General features: G+C 35.9%; 2 protein-coding genes and 1 pseudogene across 3 annotated transcripts in view; 2 read left to right on the top strand and 1 right to left on the bottom strand.

Moving 5' to 3' along the window:
• Positions 1-6,345: 6,345 nt before the first annotated feature.
• On the top strand, positions 6,346-8,625 carry LOC143573545 (LRR receptor-like serine/threonine-protein kinase FEI 1; annotated as a pseudogene). The gene is made up of 3 exons (XR_013142446.1): positions 6,346-7,076; positions 7,112-8,205; positions 8,283-8,625. The product of XR_013142446.1 is annotated as an LRR receptor-like serine/threonine-protein kinase FEI 1 (transcript).
• Positions 8,626-10,009: 1,384 nt separating this feature from the next.
• LOC143573548 (MDIS1-interacting receptor like kinase 2-like) lies at positions 10,010-12,473 on the top strand. The gene is made up of 3 exons (XM_077058397.1): positions 10,010-10,447; positions 11,265-11,898; positions 11,989-12,473. Exons 1-3 carry the CDS (start codon positions 10,430-10,432, stop codon positions 12,315-12,317), a joined length of 981 nt encoding a protein of 326 aa, XP_076914512.1. The 5' UTR covers positions 10,010-10,429; the 3' UTR covers positions 12,318-12,473.
• A 312-nt stretch (positions 12,474-12,785) lies between these two features.
• LOC143573549 (putative uncharacterized protein YDL057W) overlaps positions 12,786-20,227 on the bottom strand; it is a 33,221-nt gene continuing 25,779 nt past the window's right edge. The window contains exons 2-8 of the mRNA XM_077058398.1: positions 14,936-14,979; positions 14,709-14,833; positions 13,901-13,983; positions 13,696-13,817; positions 13,430-13,594; positions 13,215-13,308; positions 12,786-13,019 (exon numbers count right to left, since the gene is read on the bottom strand). Of these exons, the coding sequence (XP_076914513.1) occupies positions 12,794-13,019; positions 13,215-13,308; positions 13,430-13,594; positions 13,696-13,817; positions 13,901-13,983; positions 14,709-14,833; positions 14,936-14,979 (859 nt within the window). The 3' untranslated portion in view covers positions 12,786-12,793. The remainder of the gene's footprint in view (positions 13,020-13,214; positions 13,309-13,429; positions 13,595-13,695; positions 13,818-13,900; positions 13,984-14,708; positions 14,834-14,935; positions 14,980-20,227) is intronic.

Genomic DNA, 20,227 nt, shown 5'->3' with positions numbered 1-20,227 from the left:
AATTCAAGTGGAAACAAACTACCATCAAATCGAGTTGAAGTTATTGCCATGTTGAGTGCTATTGGCAATAATTTACAAGATTTTGTTGGCAAAATAATTTCGTTAATCCATGGGTGTCAAAGTTTAGGGGTCGTCTTGTAATTATGTCAAAGTATGTTTAGTATGTATTTAGAATGTTTATGTAAGTATAGGGTCCAGAAGTGTCAAATGGAAAGTTTATAACTTCCATGACACATGTCAGATTAGGATTGGTTCTGGTAATCTATAAATAGGGGTCAATGTTGAAGAGTCAAAACATTCAGAATTGTTATACGTTATCAGTTTATCAATAAAGTCTTGTTGATTCAATTTTGTTTCATCTTTGCTTTCTTAATCGATCAAGTTTGTAAAGTTCAAATCTGGGCAACAATTGGTATCAGAGCATCAGGATCTTTGATCGGTTAATCGAAAATCAGAAGATTGGTAGTGGCCGGTTGTGATTTCCGGTGAATAAAAAAACGAACAGCAGATTCCGGCGTTATTCCAGCAGGAACGTTTTTCCGGCGAAAGTTTTTGAGCGAAATTGAACAACGTAAGTTAGAGAAAGTGTTCCACCAGTAGTATATTTGATGTATAATTATATATACATATTTATTGCATCATTTTATATCCAATTCATGTTATTTTCTTGATAATATTATTGAGAATCGGTTCTAATAAGCCTTTATTTGTTTTCATAGGAAAAATGAGCTTAGGAAACCAAAAATGACGAAAAATAAAGAAAAGAATCAAGAAAAATGAAAGTCTGTCAGCTAAGCATGGGCCAAGCCTCAGCTGGGGCATGCCCCATTTCCATATGAAGACATATCAGCTAAGCATGAGCCAATCCTAAGCCAGACATGCCCCACGCCTTCTCAGAAGATGACAAAATAAAGTACACAGTACATTGTCCCCCTTTTTGAAGACACACAGGGTCATGCCTCAGCCAGACATGCCCCATGCCAATCAAGTCTGCCAAGAAAGTACAAATCAGTTGCATGAGCATTAAATGATGAGGGACCAGCACAGCCCAAGCCTAGACCAGACATGCCCCGTGCCTAGCTATATGCTAAATAGTACATCAGGTAGCACGTGGTGTACTACTAGGGGACCAGCATGGGCTATGCCCCTTCTAAGCATGGGTCATGCCTTGTGCACATTTAGCCTATATAAAGACCATGCATGTTGCTCATTGGAGTGCACAATTTTGGAAAAAAAACACACTAATTTTCACTCTCATAATCCATAGAAGTAAAGAAAGAGAATCTCTTGAACCTTCATACAACATCAAGAAGAAGTGTTAGCATCATCATAATTATCTAGCTTGGTTAGATTATCTTAATATTAAACATGAATGCTATATTCTTCTATTTTGGTGTATCTTTTATAATTATCATGAGCTAAAACTCTTTATATCACCTTAACACATGATGAAACTTGACAACTTTTGATGGTTGGAATTAATATATGATAATTTTATATAAAATAATGACTAATTCTTGGTTATCCTTTGATGAAATATTATGTTTAAACAATTGAAAGTAATATACAAGAATTATAAATGGTACACCTTGTTATGTTGAAAGACTCTTGATTTTATCATTTATTTATAAATGTTGTTCATGCAACTTTATAACTTTTAATCTAGAAATAGTTAAAATAATTCTTGTATGGTACATGAAAATTGGTTAAACACATATCCTCATGTTTAGATTTGAAAAGATTGAACATTTGTTATGAATTGATATTCTTGTTAAGTAATATTATAAATAATTAGTTAACACAACTATTTTAATATTACACTTGGGTTGAAAATTCATAAATCAAAGGAATACTTGAACTTAGTCTAATTTAATCAACCAAAGGTGGATTATGTGTTGTTCATGTAATCTTTCTGACCAGTTGTTAGATTTGAGTTTCGTATTTGAATGATAATCTATATATTTAAATTTCAACATAAAGGTTCACGTACATTATAGTATGATTTGAGGTGATTAGTTTGTATAATTCATACTAAGTTTTCCAAAAAATCATTTGGATGGTTATCTATAACTAGAAACTATTCTTTTTAAAACAAAATAGTGAATTTATCATATATTTAAGTTTACCATCATTAGGAGTCAAGTGGATTCTAAGTTAAGGTGATAGCTTCTTAATTCTTGTTTATCTCCGTTATCGTGTTACTTGCTTTAATTTATTGTTACGAGTTTTTCTAAAAAATTAATCTTAAAAACAAATCAATTAAGCTCATTTCTCACGGTTAATATTTTTGCAAAGGTTTGATATTAAAATTTACGTGTCCATGGATTGATACCCGGTTCTCACCGTTACTATATTACCACACGACGGGTACACTTGCCTTTTGTGTGTGTGGTTAAGTCTAGGTGAAAACCATTTTTAAAACCTGACAAAGTGTGAAAAAACTTTAATAAAAATATATATCTCTCGCACCACATCAATATTGAAGGTTCCCGAAAGAAAAAAACACAGCAACAACGTTTTCCGGCGACGTCTCCGGCAAAAAACGTGAATTTTCGGTAAGGTGTTTTTCGGAAAAATTTGAACGGTAGGTGGTGTCGGTAGGTATTGCCAGTAGTTTCCGACAGTATGATTGAAGAAAAGGCATCGGCGGTGGATTCCGGTAATGTAGGGCAGCGGCGACGGTGGATTCCGGCGGCGTGGTGGTCGATTATGACATCCGGCGAAAAAGAGATCAGCGGCGGTGGTATTCCGACGGTGCGGGCAGCGACGACGGTGGATTCTTACGACGTGGTGGTATTCCGATTGTAGAACGGTGACAACGGTGGATTCCGGTGTCACTAAGGGTTATCGGATTATTAGAAAGAACGGCGACGACGGTGGATTCCGACGACGCGGTGGTATTCGGCGATTAGATTTGCGGTTGTGAAACCGAGGTTAAGATCAAAGTTGATCTATTCCAATAAAATAGAAGGTTTTTGTTGAAGATTTCAAACCAACTAAGAGATAAGCAAGGGCTGGTTCGGTTTGATCAGTTCGTATAACAAGTTTCAAGAGGAAACAAATATCGATTGAGGAATAATCGAGGGTGACTGAAGGATTTATTGTGGGTTACACAAAAGTCAGTCAAGGTGAAGGTTATACGCGTAGAAAGTATGTCAGATTCAGGAGGATCGAGTAATACCAACGCAATGATTACACACAAACAAGTAGGATCGTTAACCCATTATCAATGCCCTATTTTAAATTCAACAAACTACACGGTTTGGGCAATTCAAATCAAGATTATCCTTGAGGCGAATGGTTTATGGTATCGATAGTGTAAGGCCCCGTTACCGGTGCCCTACGTTGGACGTTGGATTTACTCATAAACACATTTCTAAATATCAGAGTTAATTAAAACATTCGCGAAATATTAAAAACTTTCATAAACATTACAATCAAATCCATAACTTTGTCTTTAACGAACATATTGTCTTTCGAATCAAAAACCTTAATTAAAAACGTCTTAGGTCTTCAGATGTCAGACTCTTATTCTTCTACCATGTGCCCCCACTCAAGCCAGTTGTCTCATTCCACTCACCTGCGTGCATACTAAAAGTCAGCTACGCTGAGTGAGTTCTAGTTAATCATACCACATACAACACATTCATAACTACATACTTCATACTTTCATATTTGCATAACCATACCTTACATTTTAAAAAGCATTACGCCCTATAACCTTCGCATATATTATTAGGGTATGCAACCCTTTAACCTTCGCATATATTATTAGGGTATGCAATCCTTTAACCTTCGCATATATTATTAGGGTGTGCAACCCTTTAACCTTACCTTACCTTTCATTATCATTTCCATACATTTAATACCATACATATCATAGTCGTACATACTTCCTTATTCACATACACATATAATACATACAACACTATACTTGCCTTAACAATACGTGCAATACCCGAAGGTCGTTCACGTGCTGTCAAGCATACATACATAACTATCACAATCGCCATTAAGACATACACTTACCATTTAAGGTAAGTGTATTAACATTCACATCGAGTATGCACACAGCCCCGAAAACATAACAAGGAAATGGGGCTAGAAACTCACCTGAATGCGGTTACGTTCACCGTTAATGGTAACCCCTTTCCTTAGTTGTGCACGACTAATTGTATAACAATTACACGTATCAATTACTATCACTACCATACCGTCTTTCTAGCCTAATTATGACCCTCAACAAACGGGGTCCGGGGGCAGCGCCCCTGGAAGCGGGGTTCTAGGGGCGGCAACCCCTAGCGGGGTCCAAGGGGCAGAGCCCCTGGCTGGGGTTAAGCTGGAAGTTTAGAGGTCATCTTGTAATTATGTCAAAGTATGTTTAGTATGTATTTAGAATGTTTATGTAAGTATAGGGTCCAGAAGTGTCAAATGGAAAGTTTATAACTTCCATGACACATGCCAGATTAGGATTGGTTCTGGTAATCTATAAATAGGGGGTCAATGTTGAAGAGTCAAAACATTCAGAATCGTTATACGTTGTATTATTAGTTTATCAATAAAGTCTTGTTGATTCAATTATGCTTCATCTTTGCTTTCTTAATCGATCAAGTTTGTAAAGATCAAATCTGGGCAACAGATTTCTCTGTAGGAGATAGGCTGTTGAGAAAATGATGGACGGATTAAATAAAAGGGATTTAACTAGATTTTAATCAAAACTATGTAGTGTAGGTGGTTTTTCTACGGATTAAATCGGGATTTGTATATTGACGTATTGGATTTAATATTCTCGGGCTATTCGGCTGAACCCAAACTTGCCCAAGTCAACCCAAAAAGTGATCCAGTACTCTAGGCACCTCGGGTACGGGTTAAACGTAAATTTGAGTTGGTCATTCGGGATTGCGTTTCACTTCGGATCGGTTAGGGTTTGATTTCGAGTATGTCTAAAAACACACCTTTAACTTAGATTCTATGTTATATCCCCTTAAACTATAATTAATATTCTATGGAATGTATATTGTTTTCGATATAAACTAAATGGAATGTTTCAAATAATGAATGGCTTAATTTTTTCATTGTTGGCTTGGAGAATGACAGAAAAGGGGACGCATCTGAGAGAAGAAAGATACCCCAAACCGACCCCTAAGACGGGTTAGAAATTTTGAGTAGGGTCGTTGTGGATAGATGTCTTCTTCACTAAAGTTTCCACTTTGCCATTAACTTCAAAGTCTAACACCGTGATATTCAATCCATGTGGTCCAAGATTTAATCACATAGTAAAAAATGTAAATCACAACAGCCTAAGTGTTTTTCTTTCTATTCATTTTGATTTTAACCCAAAATTTAACTTTGAGTAATTTGAATGAAAACCCTTGCAGTCTTAGCTTCACTCAAATAACTTCGGGATATAAAAAGGAATACAATAGAATATAAGCTTGTAAATCTACAACTCACAATGCACTGCCTAAAATTTAGTTAATTTCCATTTCGACAAACTACCAAAGAATATGATATGCAACATCAATAACAATATATAAGGTTATAACTAAATCAGTAAGGTCAGTATTAGGATAACATAACATACAAAAAGGAGAGGCCAGTGGAATGAGAGAATACAGAAGTCAAAACCATTAAAAGAATTGAAATGAAGGGATCACATAATAAAGACCACATTAAAAGTTGTAATTATGTAGCTAGTGGGTTACTTTCTAACCTTCTGTCCTAAACTGTTAGGCTCAGGGGTAAACCTTAATGGGGCGTTAGAGCCAAGTTGACAATAGTTAACGAGTGGCATACCACTCCTTTCATGAGTTAAGGGCGTTAAATGCAAGATGAGTTAAAATGTAAGTAGATTTTACTCTACACACACAATATACACTTTAAAATACTCTACACACACAAAATAATTTAAATATCAATTTTAAATTAAATAAAGAGAGGTAAATGGGGGCCGGTTAAAATTTCCTTAGGATAAGAAAGAGTAACATGAGGTAAACTATGTGATGTGATGCATACGTAAAGTTAAGAAGCATGAATGTATACCCTAGCCTTACACAACAAAAGCCTTAGGTTGAAAACAAGACATTTTTAGAATTTTACTTTAAACAAATAATTAATTTAACCCATTTAGGATTGTGCAAAGTTATATATATATATATAGGTGTCATACCAGCAACCCCTAAGATGAGTTAGAAAATTAAAAGAAATCGATTTAATTTTCACAAAACTTCCCAATTTGTCATTTGACTTACACAAGCGACTTACAAACACACACACACACTCAATCCATCCTCATCTCTTAAATCAATTACTTCATTTGATAAAGAATGTTGCGCACTTCCTCCACCAATATTACTTCTCCATTTATGAGCATTCTCACTCATCTTCTTATGATTCTCCTTTTCATGTTATCAAAAACCACTGCCACTCATTTCAACAAATCATTAGAAGCAAAAGCTTTGCTTGCATCTAACTGGTGGGGATATGAAGACGCATCAGATCATTGTATTTGGTATGAAATACAATGCAATGAAGCCGGAAGAGTCACTGAGATAAGTTTTAACAGTTATCACCTAGAAGGTGGTCTGGGAGACTTTGACTTTGCTTCATTTCCGAACCTTGAGCGGTTTAGTATCAACTACTGTTATCTTGAAGGAAGCATCCCAGAGAAGATTGGCTTGCTGTCAAATCTCACCCACCTTTCCCTTGGGGGTAATCAACTCACTGGTAACTTACCTGTTTCACTCACCAGTCTCAACCGTTTAGAGTACCTTTATCTTTATGACAACAATTTCAGTTGTGAGTTACCTGTCTCTTTCACCAATCTCACCCACTTAGAACACCTTGATCTTTCTAGTAACAGTTTCAGTGGTAACTTACCTGGCTCTTTCACCCATTTAAAATACTTTGATCTTAGTAAAAACAAATTTACGGGTACAATTCCACCATCTTATGGTTCCATGCTCAGTCTCACACACCTAGACTTGAGCACAAATCAACTGAATGGATCCATCCCAGAGGAGATTAGTAAACTGCAAAACCTAGAAATACTGGATCTGAGTCATAACAATTTGACGGTACACTTCCCTCAAATTTTGGTAATCTAAGCCAACTGCAAATTTTAAGCCTTGCCATGAATTCCATAAGTGGCCACATATATCTAGATATGGCATATTTGAAGAACTTACAACACGTTGACCTTAGTTATAATAGTTTCGTGGGTCTAATTTATTTAAACCTGTCAACAGTACTTTATTACCTTAATTTATCATCAAACCAGTTGGCAGGGAACTTGTCGTTTCAACATCCGTATCTACATATTACCGGATTTATCCCAATTTTAATTGATTGCTATAAGTTTGGCCACAATATTGACCTTAGTCATAATCACTTTACTGCTCCCTGTGATCTTAGTTACTTATCTGACCCGTATTATATTGACTTATCATACAATGACTTCACTGGACAAGATACATGCACAGAAAGAAACAAATTGATTTCCCATCTAAAAATTTTTCTTCCTATCATCTTTGGTTTTTTCTTCTTAGTGCTTTGTTATATGTGTTTCCGTCATAAGAAGTCTACGTCAAACAAAACCCAGCAGGAAACAAAAAATCATGGAGATGTTTGCTCTGTTTTGAATTATGATGGAACAATTGCATATGAAGACTTCATCACTGCTACAGAGGATTTTGACCTCAAATATTGCATTGGAACCGGTGGCTATGGTAGTGTTTATGAAGCAAAACTGCCTGATGGTAAAACATTTGCTTTGAAAAAGCTTCATCAGTTTGAAGTCGAGCAATTTAACCAGAGTTTCAAGCATGAAGTCCAGATTTTAACCAACCTAAGGCACAAAAACATTGTTAAACTCTTATGGTTTTTGCTTTCATAGTAAATGCAACTTCCTTGTATATGAATACATGGAAAAAGGGAGCCTCTTTTGTGCCTTGAGTGACAGTGAATTAGCTGTTGAAGTGGACTGGATGAAGAGGGTGAAGATTATCAAAAATGTAGCCCATGCTTTGGCATACATGCATCACGATTGCAGCCCTCCTATTGTTCATAGGGACGTATCAAGCAACAACATTCTCTTGAACTCAGAAATTAAAGGATTTGTTGCTGATTTTGGAGCAGCCAGATTACTTGACCCAGCTTACTCTAACCAAACAGTAACCGTAGGAACTTTAGGATACATTGCTCCAGGTCATCTTACTCTTCTTTTATATGTCTATTAGAAGTTTAAATTTGCTAATGATCCTTTTGATTATATGATCATGCAGAACTTGCCTATAGCATGATTGTGACCGAAAAATGTGATGTGTATAGCTTTGGTGTAGTGGCTCTTGAGACAATTGGAGGGAAGCATCCTGGGGACTTCCTTTCATCACTGAACTATTCGACTAGTCATGGTACAACATTTGAAAATATATTGGACAAGCGACTCCCTTATCCAACCAATAGTTCGATTGAAAAGGAAATTATTCGTATTTATAATACAGCACTAGTATGCATTGTCACAGATCCAAAGTGTCGACCGACAATGAAAAAAGTGTCTCGAGATTTATTATGTTGAGAGATCAGCTTTACAATATTGAGAACAACCCCTAATTATACTTGTGTAATGAATTATGAATGTACAATGTACTTATATATTTATTATACAAGCTTAAGGTAGATCCCAAATATATTATGATATAAAATAAAAGTTAAGGTAGCTCAAATGATGTAAGGAACTTAATTAGTACAGCTACAACAGGGATGATTTTTTATTCGCCCACAATCCTGCTTTGCCTCTGATTTCTATTTCTTAATCAAAATTAGGGCTGCTCTCGGATTCTCAGTCTTTGAATTGTCAAGTGTCTATAGAAGTTAACTGAATTACAGAGGTCAAAAGGTTTCAGCAGAAACCTTTGGGATTCTGTAAGAAGCTCCTGGATTAAAGATACATGATACGAATATGAATGTAAAATGAGGTTAACATTGCACTCATGAACGAGGATTGTTTAGCCTTAATCCTCTATTGAATTCATCTTTAGTTTCTTGATTGTCTTCTTCCATAATTCAATTCAGAATTACAGGAAAAACCATATCAGTAAAATTCGACGCAGTTAGAATTCGAGAGCACAAAATAACAGAATGCGTTCATTCCAAAGGAGGTAGATTACACGGAAAAGCTACAATCACTGAATATGGGTGAACAATATTGATGGTCCAGTTCCCTCAAATTTTGGTAATCTGAAACTTGGAATTTTAAGCCTTGGCATGATCTCCACAAGTAGGTCCATGCCTCTAGATATAGCAAATCTGAAGAACTTAGAACATTTTGACCGTAATCATAAGAGTCTTGTGGGTCCCGTTTAGAAAGTTGTAAAGACTTTTTCAGCGAATCAGTGTCCGGAAATGTGTGGTCTAGAGCATCTAAACCTCTATCACAAGTCTTACTGCTGGACCGATGGAATAGGACACTTCGCAATAATGAGAAAACAACTTCTTATGAATGATTGGAAAATTAGGAAAAAATATCTCACTCAGAATATGTATATTGAACATTTTTTTAAGAAGAGTAACTTAACATTGATTAGCACTGTACATGCATGTTGAATTGTAAAATTGTTTCTCGATTTAGTTAAATACAAAAGTGTATAAAGAACAACCACACAGAGACCATGCAATGGATAATTAGCAGCAAATTTAACACTTAATTTGAGAGAACAAGTATGAATTTGCACAGACCACAGCCCTAGCCAGACGAGTCCCTCTCCCTGTTGTGATATTTTGAATTACGCGTATTGTTCTCATAACAGTGATTTGTTTGCAACATAATGGATGGCTCATTTTTATTATTGACTTGGAGCATGATTGATATTTTGAGTAGGACCATTGTGTTCAATAATGAGAAAAATTTACCTCCAAAAAATCATAATAATAATAACACTGCTTTGAGAATGCATATATTTTGAGTAGGAGCGCTGGAAACAAATATCCTTTTCACAATCGTTTGCCATTAACTTTCAAATTTCACAGACTTAGTTGATAAAGAAACAATATAATATGGCATGCTTCCTCTAATATTACTTCCTCTATGAAGATTCTCAATCATCTTCTGGTGATGATTTTTTTCATGTTATCAGATGCCACTGCTACTGACTTCAACAAATTATCAGAAGCAAAAGCTTTGCTAGCAATTGGTGGCCGCATGCTAATGCTTCTGATCATTGTACTTGGCATCAAATTTCTTGCAATGAAGCAGGAAGTGTGCTTTCAATAAGCTTTGAAAATGATAACCTTCAATATCTAGGTGATCTGGGAAGTCTTAACTTTGGTTCATTTCCGAACCTTGAATGGTTTTCTATTGAAAACTGTAAGCTTGAAGGAAGCATCCCACAACAGATTGGTTTGCTGTCAAATTTGACCTATATTTCACTTTATGGTAATAGTCTCACAGGTAAGTTACCTGACTCTTTCGCCAATCTCACCCACTTAAAATATCTTGATCTTAGTAAAAACCAACTTACGGGGCCAATCCCATGATCGTTTGGTTCTATGGCCAATCTTAAAGTCCTCAACTTAAGCACAAATCAACTGAATTCATCCATCCCACAAGAAATTAGTAATTTAGAAAAGCTAGAAACATTGAGTCTGGGTGACAACAATTTTGACGGTCCAATTCCCTCAAATTTTGGTAATCTAAACCAATTGAACTTTTTAAACCTTGGCATGAATTCCATAAGTGGCTCCATACCTATAGATATAGCAAATTTGATCAACTTACATCATGTCAACCTTAGTCATAATAGTCTTGTCGGCCTGATTCCCAGAAAATTGTCTAGACTTTCTTACCTTGATGTTTCATCAAACCAATGTCAGGTAACTTGTCTTTTCAAACTCCCTGTAATCTGCAGCATCTAGACCTCTCAATGAATCTTATGACCGGAGATATCAGAAGTCTTACAGTTTGCAGTTACTTAACTTACTTGGACCTTAGTAGTAATAATCTAATTGGAGAAATACCTATTTCAAACTTCTCACTTTTCATGCACCTAAATCTGTCTCATAATCATTTAACGGGCATTGTCCCCCCTATCCTTAGTCGCCAGTTTGGAGTAATTGATTTGTCAAGCAATGAGTTCACTATACATTCAACTTACACACATAAGAAAAAGCTCAATGTCTATTTAGACTATTTTCTTAAAACCATCTTTGCATTTTTCTGCTTCGTGCTTGGTTATGTTCTTGCTTATGTGTGTTACTGTATCCAAAAGGCTACCACAAAGAAAATCCATCATCTAGAAGCAAAAAAACATGGAAATGTTTGCTCGGTATTGAACTATGATGGAACAATTGCATACGAAGACTTCATATCTGCTACAGAGGATTTTGACCTCAAATATTGCATTGGAACCGGTGGCTATGGTAGTGTTTATGAGGCAAAGCTGCCTGACGGTAAAACATTTGCTTTAAAGAAACTCCACCGGTTTGAAGCTGAGCAACCAACATTTGACCAGAGTTTCAAGAATGAAGTCCAAGTTTTAACCAACCTAAGGCACAAAAATATTGTCAATCTCTACGGCTTCTGCTTGCATAACAAATGCAACTTCCTTGTATATGAATATATGGATAAAGGAAGCCTGTTTTGCGCCTTGAGTGACGGGGAATTGGCGGTTGAAGTGGACTGGATGAAGAGGGTGAACATTATCAAAGGTGTAGCCCATGCTTTGGCATACATGCATCATGATTGCAGCCCACCTATAGTTCATAGAGACATATCAACCAACAATATTCTCTTGAACTCAGAAATGGAAGGCTTTGTTGCTGACTTTGGAGCAGCAAGATTGCTCGATCCTGATTCCTCTAACCAAACTGTAATTGTAGGAACTTTGGGATATATTGCTCCAGGTATTTGTTTCTATGTGACCTTATACTTCTTATATGTATATTAGTAAAAAGTTTTCTAATAATCCTTCGGTGTGTATATTTGTCATGTAGAACTTGCCTATAACATGACTGTGACTGAAAAATGTGACGTCTATAGCTTTGGGGTGGTGGCACTTGAGACAATTGGAGGGCAACATCCTCGAGATCTCCTTTCCTCCCTGACTTATTCGAATAGTCATGGTACAACGTTGAAAAATATATTGGATAAGAGACTCCCTTATCCAACTGATAGGCTGATTGAAAAGGAAATCATGTGTGTTTATAACGTTGCAGTAGCATGCACTCGCACAGATCCAAAATGTCGACCGACAATGAGAAAGGTGTCTCAGGAATTATCATGTCGAGGGTGTTATTTGGGTGATCTCCCAACTTTATCTTAAGGAGGGAAAAAAAAGCCCTTATATAATGTATTTATGTACCATACATGCTTACTCATGTTCAATATTCACCAAAGTTATGATAACAGTTAATAGAGAGCAAACACTCTTAAAATTTAGTTCAATTTATTTTTTCACTAAATTGGACAATATTTTTAATGTATGAGACATAATTAATATTTTACGAGTTTGTCATTTACATGTTCAATGGGTATGTGTTTAAAATAGAGCTAAGGTGACAGATATACACTCCTTCCCAAGCATAAGAATACATTAAGAAATTTGTGGCAACAATAACGAGCTTTCACGACATGTTTGCTTGGCATAAAGTCATCATGATTAAATAACCAAATCCGTGCTTTTGTGCTTATTTGGATTATGATAAGCATACAACGATAAAAATAGCAAGATGGAAAAACACCATTGCATACCTGTATGTGCGAGTGATGAATATTGCGGACATAGTAAGAGAGAAAAGCTCATAAACGTGAATGTAGAGGTTTGTTTGCAGCTTGTGTGCCGTCATGGCTAGAACTGTTTTTGACAAAAGCGAGCACAATTGAAGCAAGCTCACTCTGATGGCAGGTGTATTCATGATCAGCCCCATTAATGATATGTAATTTGTGGTTTAATATATGCTTTTCAAACTCCATGGCATCTTCCACTGGCACAATCTTATCAGCAGAACCATGGATGCTTACCACCCTGCAAGCACATTAAATATTGATGTCAAATTAAACTTTGGCTTGAAGTAACACAAATTATTTTCTAGTGAATAACCTTTTAAATCATCCCACTCGACACTTAAAATGAAAATAAATCATTTAATTTACAAACGAAATGACACTATGTCAAACAAGAATGAATAAATATTGGACAGATTATGGAAACAAGACAAACCTGCAGTTTTGGGGAATTAGTTGGCATGCTGCACTTGTATTGGTAGTTAAGCGGTCCATCAAGCTTTCTTCAGTCACACGATACTCTACGTTCCCTAAAATTGTTTACAACTTCAAGTGAATCCACGATATAGTGATACTATTGCTTTTGTAAATCGTGATTAACGCGTTAATTTTTTATAGAACATTATAAAAAATGGACCATACAAATCTCACCCTTTCTATTGGCAACATCAAGGAATCCATGTTTTTTAATTCTCTGCAGGTAATCCTTACCCAATCGGCCCTCGATGCCTCTTTTCAGATTAAACCGGCCAGAAATGTTGACAACATTGTGAACATCGTTGAACCTAGAAGCATATGAAAGCACTACATTCCCACCTGCAAAAGTGTCTCTGATCAATATAGCAGTTGTTTAAATGTGTTTATTTATTATGAAATGTTAATCAGCAATTAAGAAGTATAAAATTATAGTTTCTGACCTTTACTGTGCCCAATAATTGCAGCCACATAGCGTTTTTGATGCTCAAAGTATTGGACGACCGCCCGCAGGTCATCAACTTCTCTGTAGTAATTCCCATACTGAAATGAACCTTCGCTTTCTCTAAAAGAAAATAAATTACCATCAAGAATCTAAGTAAGTAACACCATATTTGACTGGCTTAATTACTGGAAAATAACAATTACCCATTGCCAGCAAAGTCAAAGCGAAAAGCAGTAATTCCTTCAATTGCAAAAGCAGCAGCAAGATTCACCATGGGAATCCTGTCCTGTAGCATAAAAAAGTAATTAATGAAAACTACCCTTGACAAGTGATATTGATCAAATGTTAAGTTAGTGGGTTGGCGGGTTGAATTCTTCAACCCTAACACGACCCATATGCTTTATTCATGCCGTGTTCAGGCCGACTCACTTAAAAAGCATGCGATGTTCAGTCCGTGTTCAGTTTGATCCGCTTTATGTTCATTTACCGATATTAGTAATACATAGTGACTTAGTAACAAGTTAAAGAATTAACTACTCCGATTCATATGAAACTTTTTTGTAATTTGTGTAGCTTGAATTGTTTTAACGTGTTTATTCCTCACTCACAGTTAAGAAACATTGGTATATATATTTAGCTCGAGATATAGTAAGCGGGAATTATGAACCGCCAGTTAGAACTAATGAAACAAATAAAATTATATAAAGGGAAAAACCAATTTCGCATTTAAAAGTTAATAGTTATACATTAAACTCCAAATTCGAGCACTTTTCATCTCCTAAATTAAAAATTCATTTTTTAACTTCTTTAAAAACTCTTCAACGGGTCAACCAGCTTTTTTACAGATCGTGTGCGGGTTGACCCACTTTTTATACGGGTCGGGTTCAAGTTTATCTGTTTTAGAAAGCAGGTCGTGTTAGGAACTGGTATCAGATTGTAGCATGAATTATATCACAGTAAGTAAGTCTATTATAACAATGTAATAATAACTTTAGGCAATGAGCAAGTAACCTTGCAGGATCTGTATCCATGACAGACGATAACAACCTCCTTGGAGCCGGTTTCGTGCAATATGCCAACAAGCTTTTCATTGTAACTGTTATCGATTATAACTCTCTGATGTTGAATTTGAACTCCTGCAGAATTTAAACACTTAGCATAGTTAATATACACACAGGGGAATATGATCGAACAGGTGGTGTGCATTTCACAAACACCCAATTGCATTACAGTGTAACCTGCTGAGAAGAAGAGGTTGCAGTCTTCAGGGGTCGAATTTGATCTACCCGTCATCTAAAAAGATTAGCTTTTTACATGAGTTTCATCATCAATTTGCAATTGAGCCGGTGGCGTAAAGAAGGGGGCGATTGGGTTTATGTGTAGACCGTAGAGGGCTAAAGTAAACTAGAGCATATAATGAACGTTTGTAATGTTATAATATTAGCCTTAATTTTAACAAGATTATTGAATTGATAAAGAGACAAAAGAATAGAAAAGTGAGAATGTAATATATTTCTGGGATGATTGTAACTCGTAACAATGCATGGTATTTATAATACCAAAAAGCGATTTTCATACATATTATTGGGTGGGACAATGATGAATGATTGGTTTGACAAAATTGAAAAAGGTGGCATACAACCGTCGGTGGTTCACAACACTCCCCCTTGGATGACACCTTTTCAAAATTTCAGGGTCTTGAAGTACTGTCTCATTAAAAACCTTGCTAAAGAAAAACCCAGTGAGAAAAAAAACTTTAGCTAAGGAAAAAAGAGTGCAGTATATAGCTCCCCCTCAAGTTGCAGGTCGTTACATCGTCCATGCATGGCGCATGCCAATATCATGGACATGTTTTCTGAATAATGCCGTGGGAAGTGCTTTTGTGAAAAGATCAGCCGAGTTGTTGCTGGATTGGACATATCTCATCTCAACCTGATTGTCTTTAATAAGGTCCCGAGTATACTCAAAATATCTTGGTGGTATATGCTTTGTTCTGTCACTTTTGATATACCCTTCCTTCATTTGCAAGACACAAGCTGCATTATCTTCATAGATAGGAGTTGGAATTCGATCTTTCTCTAGTCCACAAGAAATCAATATGTGTCGTGACATAGATCTTAACCATACGCATTCTCTTGAAGCTTCATGCAATGCAATGACTTCAGCATGATTTGAAGACGTTGCAATGAGTGTTTGTTTCTGAGAACGCCATGAAATCGCAGTTCCACCATTCTTAAATACGTATCCGGTTTGAGATTTTGCTTTATGGGGATCAGATAAATAACCTGCATCTGCATAACCAACTAACCCTTCTTTTGAATCGTTAGGATAAAATAAACCTAAATCAGCAGTTCCTTTTAAATACCGAAAAATATGTTTAATGTCATTCCAATGTCTTTTAGTATGGGATGAACTGAATCTTGCCAATGAATTATCTGCAAAAGAAATGTCAGGTCTTGTACAGTTAGTAAGATACATAAGTGCTCCAATTGCACTGAGGTATGGTACTTCGGGACCAAGAATCTCTTCATTATCTTCGCAAGGACGAAATGGATCATTGTCAACATTGAGTGATCTAACAACCATCGGTGCTTAAAGGGTTTTCTTTGTCCATATTGAAACGTTTTAAGAGTTTCTCAGTATAAGTTGACTGATGCACAAGTATCCCATTACGCATATGCTCAATTTGTAAACCAAGACAATATTTGGTTTTTCCAAGGTCTTTCATTTCAAATTCTTTCTTTAAAAGAGCAATCGCTTCATTAATTTCTTTTTGTGTCCCAATTAAATTGAGATCATCAACATACACAGCTATGATTACATATCCTGATGTTGTCTTCTTAATGAAGACGCATAGACAAATAAGATTATTTGTGTATCCTTTGCTTATCAAATAATCACTCAAACGATTGTACCATATCCTTCCAGATTGTTTCAGTCCATACAAGGATCTTTGTAACTTTATGGAATACATTTCCTTAGGCTTTTAGCTTATTGCTTCGGGGAGTTTAAATCCTTCGGGAATTTTCATATAGATGTCACTGTCTAGTGATCCATACAAGTAGGCTGTGACAACATCCATAAGACGCATCTCTAAATTTTTAGAGACTGCTAAGCTGATTAAATATCTAAACGTAACAGCATCCATAACAGAAGAATACGTTTCTTCATAGTCAATTCCTGGCCTCTGAGAAAAACCTTGAGCTACAAGTATTGCTTTATATCTTGTAACTTCATTTTTCTCATTTCGTTTTCTCACAAAAACCCATTTATATCCTACAGGTTTCATTGACTTTGGTGTAATGACAATTGGTCCAAAAACCTTTCGATTGTTTAGTGAGTTTAATTCAGCTTGCATAGCATCTTTCCATTTGTTCCAATCTTGTCGATTTTTACAATCATCTACATATTTTGGTTCAGGATCATCATTTTCTTCCATGATATCACTTGCCACAGAATAAGAAAATATATAATCAATATTTTCCATTTCATCTCGATCCCACATTATATGTGATTGACCATAGTTGATTGACAATTATTTATTGGAATCATTTATTTCTTCCTGAGGAAATGTTATATCATTTATTCTTTCCTGAGGGAAGGTTTCCTTAGGGTCAGTATCCTTTTCAGAGCTCTTTCTTTTTCGAGGATTTTTATCCTTTGATTCGATTGGCCTTCCACGTTTTAAACGTTTTTGGGATTCATGAGGTGCATTATTATGGTTTTGCTTGCTTGGAATCTCAACTCGAGCTGGAGCATTAGCAGCTGGTATATGAGATTTAGTGACCCTGTTTATATCAGTAAATGCATCAGGTAACTGATTTGCAATTTCTTGTAGATGTATTATTTTTTGAACCTTTGTCTCACTTTGTTTTGATCTTGGGTTTAGGTGTAACAATGATGGCACACACCATGATATATCTCTTTCTTGCTTTTTTCATTTCTCCCCCTAATGCCGGGAATACTGTCTCGTTAAAATGGCAATCAGCAAAATGTGCTGTAAATACATCACATGTTAAAGGTTCAAGGTATCTTATGATGGAAGACGTTTCATATCCAACATATATTCCCAACCTTCTTTGGAGACCCTTTTTGTGCGTTGTGGTGGTGCAATAGGAACATACACAACACACCCAAGAATTCTAAGGTGAGAGATATTTGGCTCATTTCCATAAACAAGTTGTGTGGGAGAGTATTTATGATTTGCACTTGGTCTCACACGGATTAATGATCCAGCATGCATAATTGCATGACCCCAAATAGAAACAGGGAGTTTTGTCCTCATTATTAATGGTTTAGCTATTAGCTGTAGGCGTTTGATCAACGACTCTGCTAAGCCATTTTGTGTGTGTACATGAGCAACTGGGTGTTCTACAACAATCCCCACAGACATGCAATAATCATCAAGATCATGTGATGTAAATTCTCCCGCATTATCAAGCCTTACTCTTTTAATGGTATAATCAGGAAAATGTGCACGTAATTTGATAATTTGAGCAAGAAATTTTGCAAAAGCAACATTACGAGTCGATAATAAAGAGATATTAGACCATCTGCTGGATGTGTCTATTAAGACCATGAAGTATCTAAATGGTCCGCATGGTGGATGAATTGGTCCACATATGTCACCTTGAATTCTTTCAAGAAACATTGGTGTTTCTTTATCGACTTTTAATGGCGAAGGCCTTGTAATTAATTTGCCAAGAGAACAAGAGGTACATTGAGACATTTTATCTATTTTGTGGATCTTTTGACCTTTCAGTGGATGCACATGTGTATTTTCAATGATCCTTTTCATTATTGTGGATCCTAGATGGCCTAATCTGTCATGCCATAAGTTTATGATACCAGAATCACAACAATTTTCTTTGACTGCCTTATGTGCTTGAGGCACATTTATATATGTATAATGTAAACCATAATGGAGCATTGGCAGTTTTTCCAATATCTTATCTTTGCTTATGATATGCAAATATTTTTCATTACTAACAGTCCTTGACTGAGTATCATATCCATTATGATATATATGTTTTTGAAACTCAACAAATTTCTTGTTGATTTTGGGGAAAATAGAGCATTTTCTATTTTGAGCTCTGTACCATTTGGTAATGCTAAATTAGCTTTTCTCACTTCTTCTATCAAGTTTGTATGACCTGATATTGTATTGATGATCCCTTTTCTCGGTTTCAGTTTATGAAAATATTTTTTAGATCTAAGTACAGTATGCGTGGCTCCACTATCCGCTATACATATATCTTCTTTATTTGTTTGATCTTGTGCTCCAGTGATTTTCATTTTAAATCTTGAAAATATTAAGAAAATAATAAGTGTATAACAAAGACATTATGATATTTTAATAATAACTTTATTTAATTGAAAAACAAACAGTACATGAAGGAAACTACATAACTAAAGATAAAAAGAAACACACTTAATTATTTCATAAAATTATTGTCGTCACGCAACATTTGTTTCAGAGATCCACACCAAAGTCTGCAATGCTCAGATCAGCATTGAGATCATCAAAATTATCAAAGTGATTCACTTCTTTCTCTTTTCCTTTAAGAGAGGCTTGGTACAGTTCACACAGATGTGGGGCTCTGCGACAAGCCTTTGCCCAGTGGTTTGTACTTCCACATCTAAAACAGGGTGTGCCATTGTTCTCGGACCTACCAGCTTTATTCCATTTATTGTGGTGGTTGGAATTGGTATTGTGTGGGACATGATAATTATTGGCTCTCTGGTTACGACCACGGCTACGGCCATGACCACGACCGTAAGAATTAGTGTTCCATTTGAATGAATGCTTACGATCATTAAAATGCCTTTTGTCAAAATGACCACGGCCACGTCCTTGGCCTCGTCCACGACCTTGTTCCCATTTATTACCAGAATTTTTATGTGAATTTTTGTGAGCAACATTTGCTTCTGGTATTGCTAATGATCCCGTGGGACGAGTTTGATGATTTTTCATCAATAATTCATTATTCTTTTCTGCTACAAAGAGAAATGCATTTGGTTCAGAGTATCTCCTAAAATTATGCAATCGATAATACGTTTGCAAGGTCATATTTGATGCATGAAATGTGGAGAAAGTTTTCTCCAGCATATCTCCTTCGGTAACAGTTTGCCCACAAAATCGGAGCGTTGAGCATATTCTAAACGAAGTAGAGGTGTACTCATTTACTTTTTTAAAATCTTGGAACCTGAGATTGTTCCATTCGTCTCTAGTAGTGGGAAGTAGAACTTCCCTTTGATGGTCAAATCTGCTTTTTAAATTTTCCCACAAAATGCATGGATCCTCACAATTTGAATACTCAAATTGTAACATCTAATCAATGTGTTTGTGGAGGAAGACATCGGCTTTTGCCTTGTCTTGATCCCCGCAATTATTTCTCACTGTTATCGTATCCAAAACACCCATTGATTTGAGATGTCGTTTGACATGTGCCGTCCATGACATATAATTATCTCCGGTGATATTGAGAGCCGGAAATTCAAGTTTTGCGATATTTGCCATTTTATTACTT

The sequence above is a fragment of the Bidens hawaiensis genome, unplaced genomic scaffold, assembly GCF_021521415.1.
Source record: "Bidens hawaiensis isolate Kalapana, Puna unplaced genomic scaffold, B.hawaiensis_p1.1 tig00026586_1, whole genome shotgun sequence".
In the NCBI taxonomy this organism is placed as follows: Eukaryota; Viridiplantae; Streptophyta; class Magnoliopsida; order Asterales; family Asteraceae; genus Bidens; species Bidens hawaiensis.
Note: the sequence above shows the minus strand (reverse complement) of the source record. Positions and strands in the feature narration are given on the sequence as shown.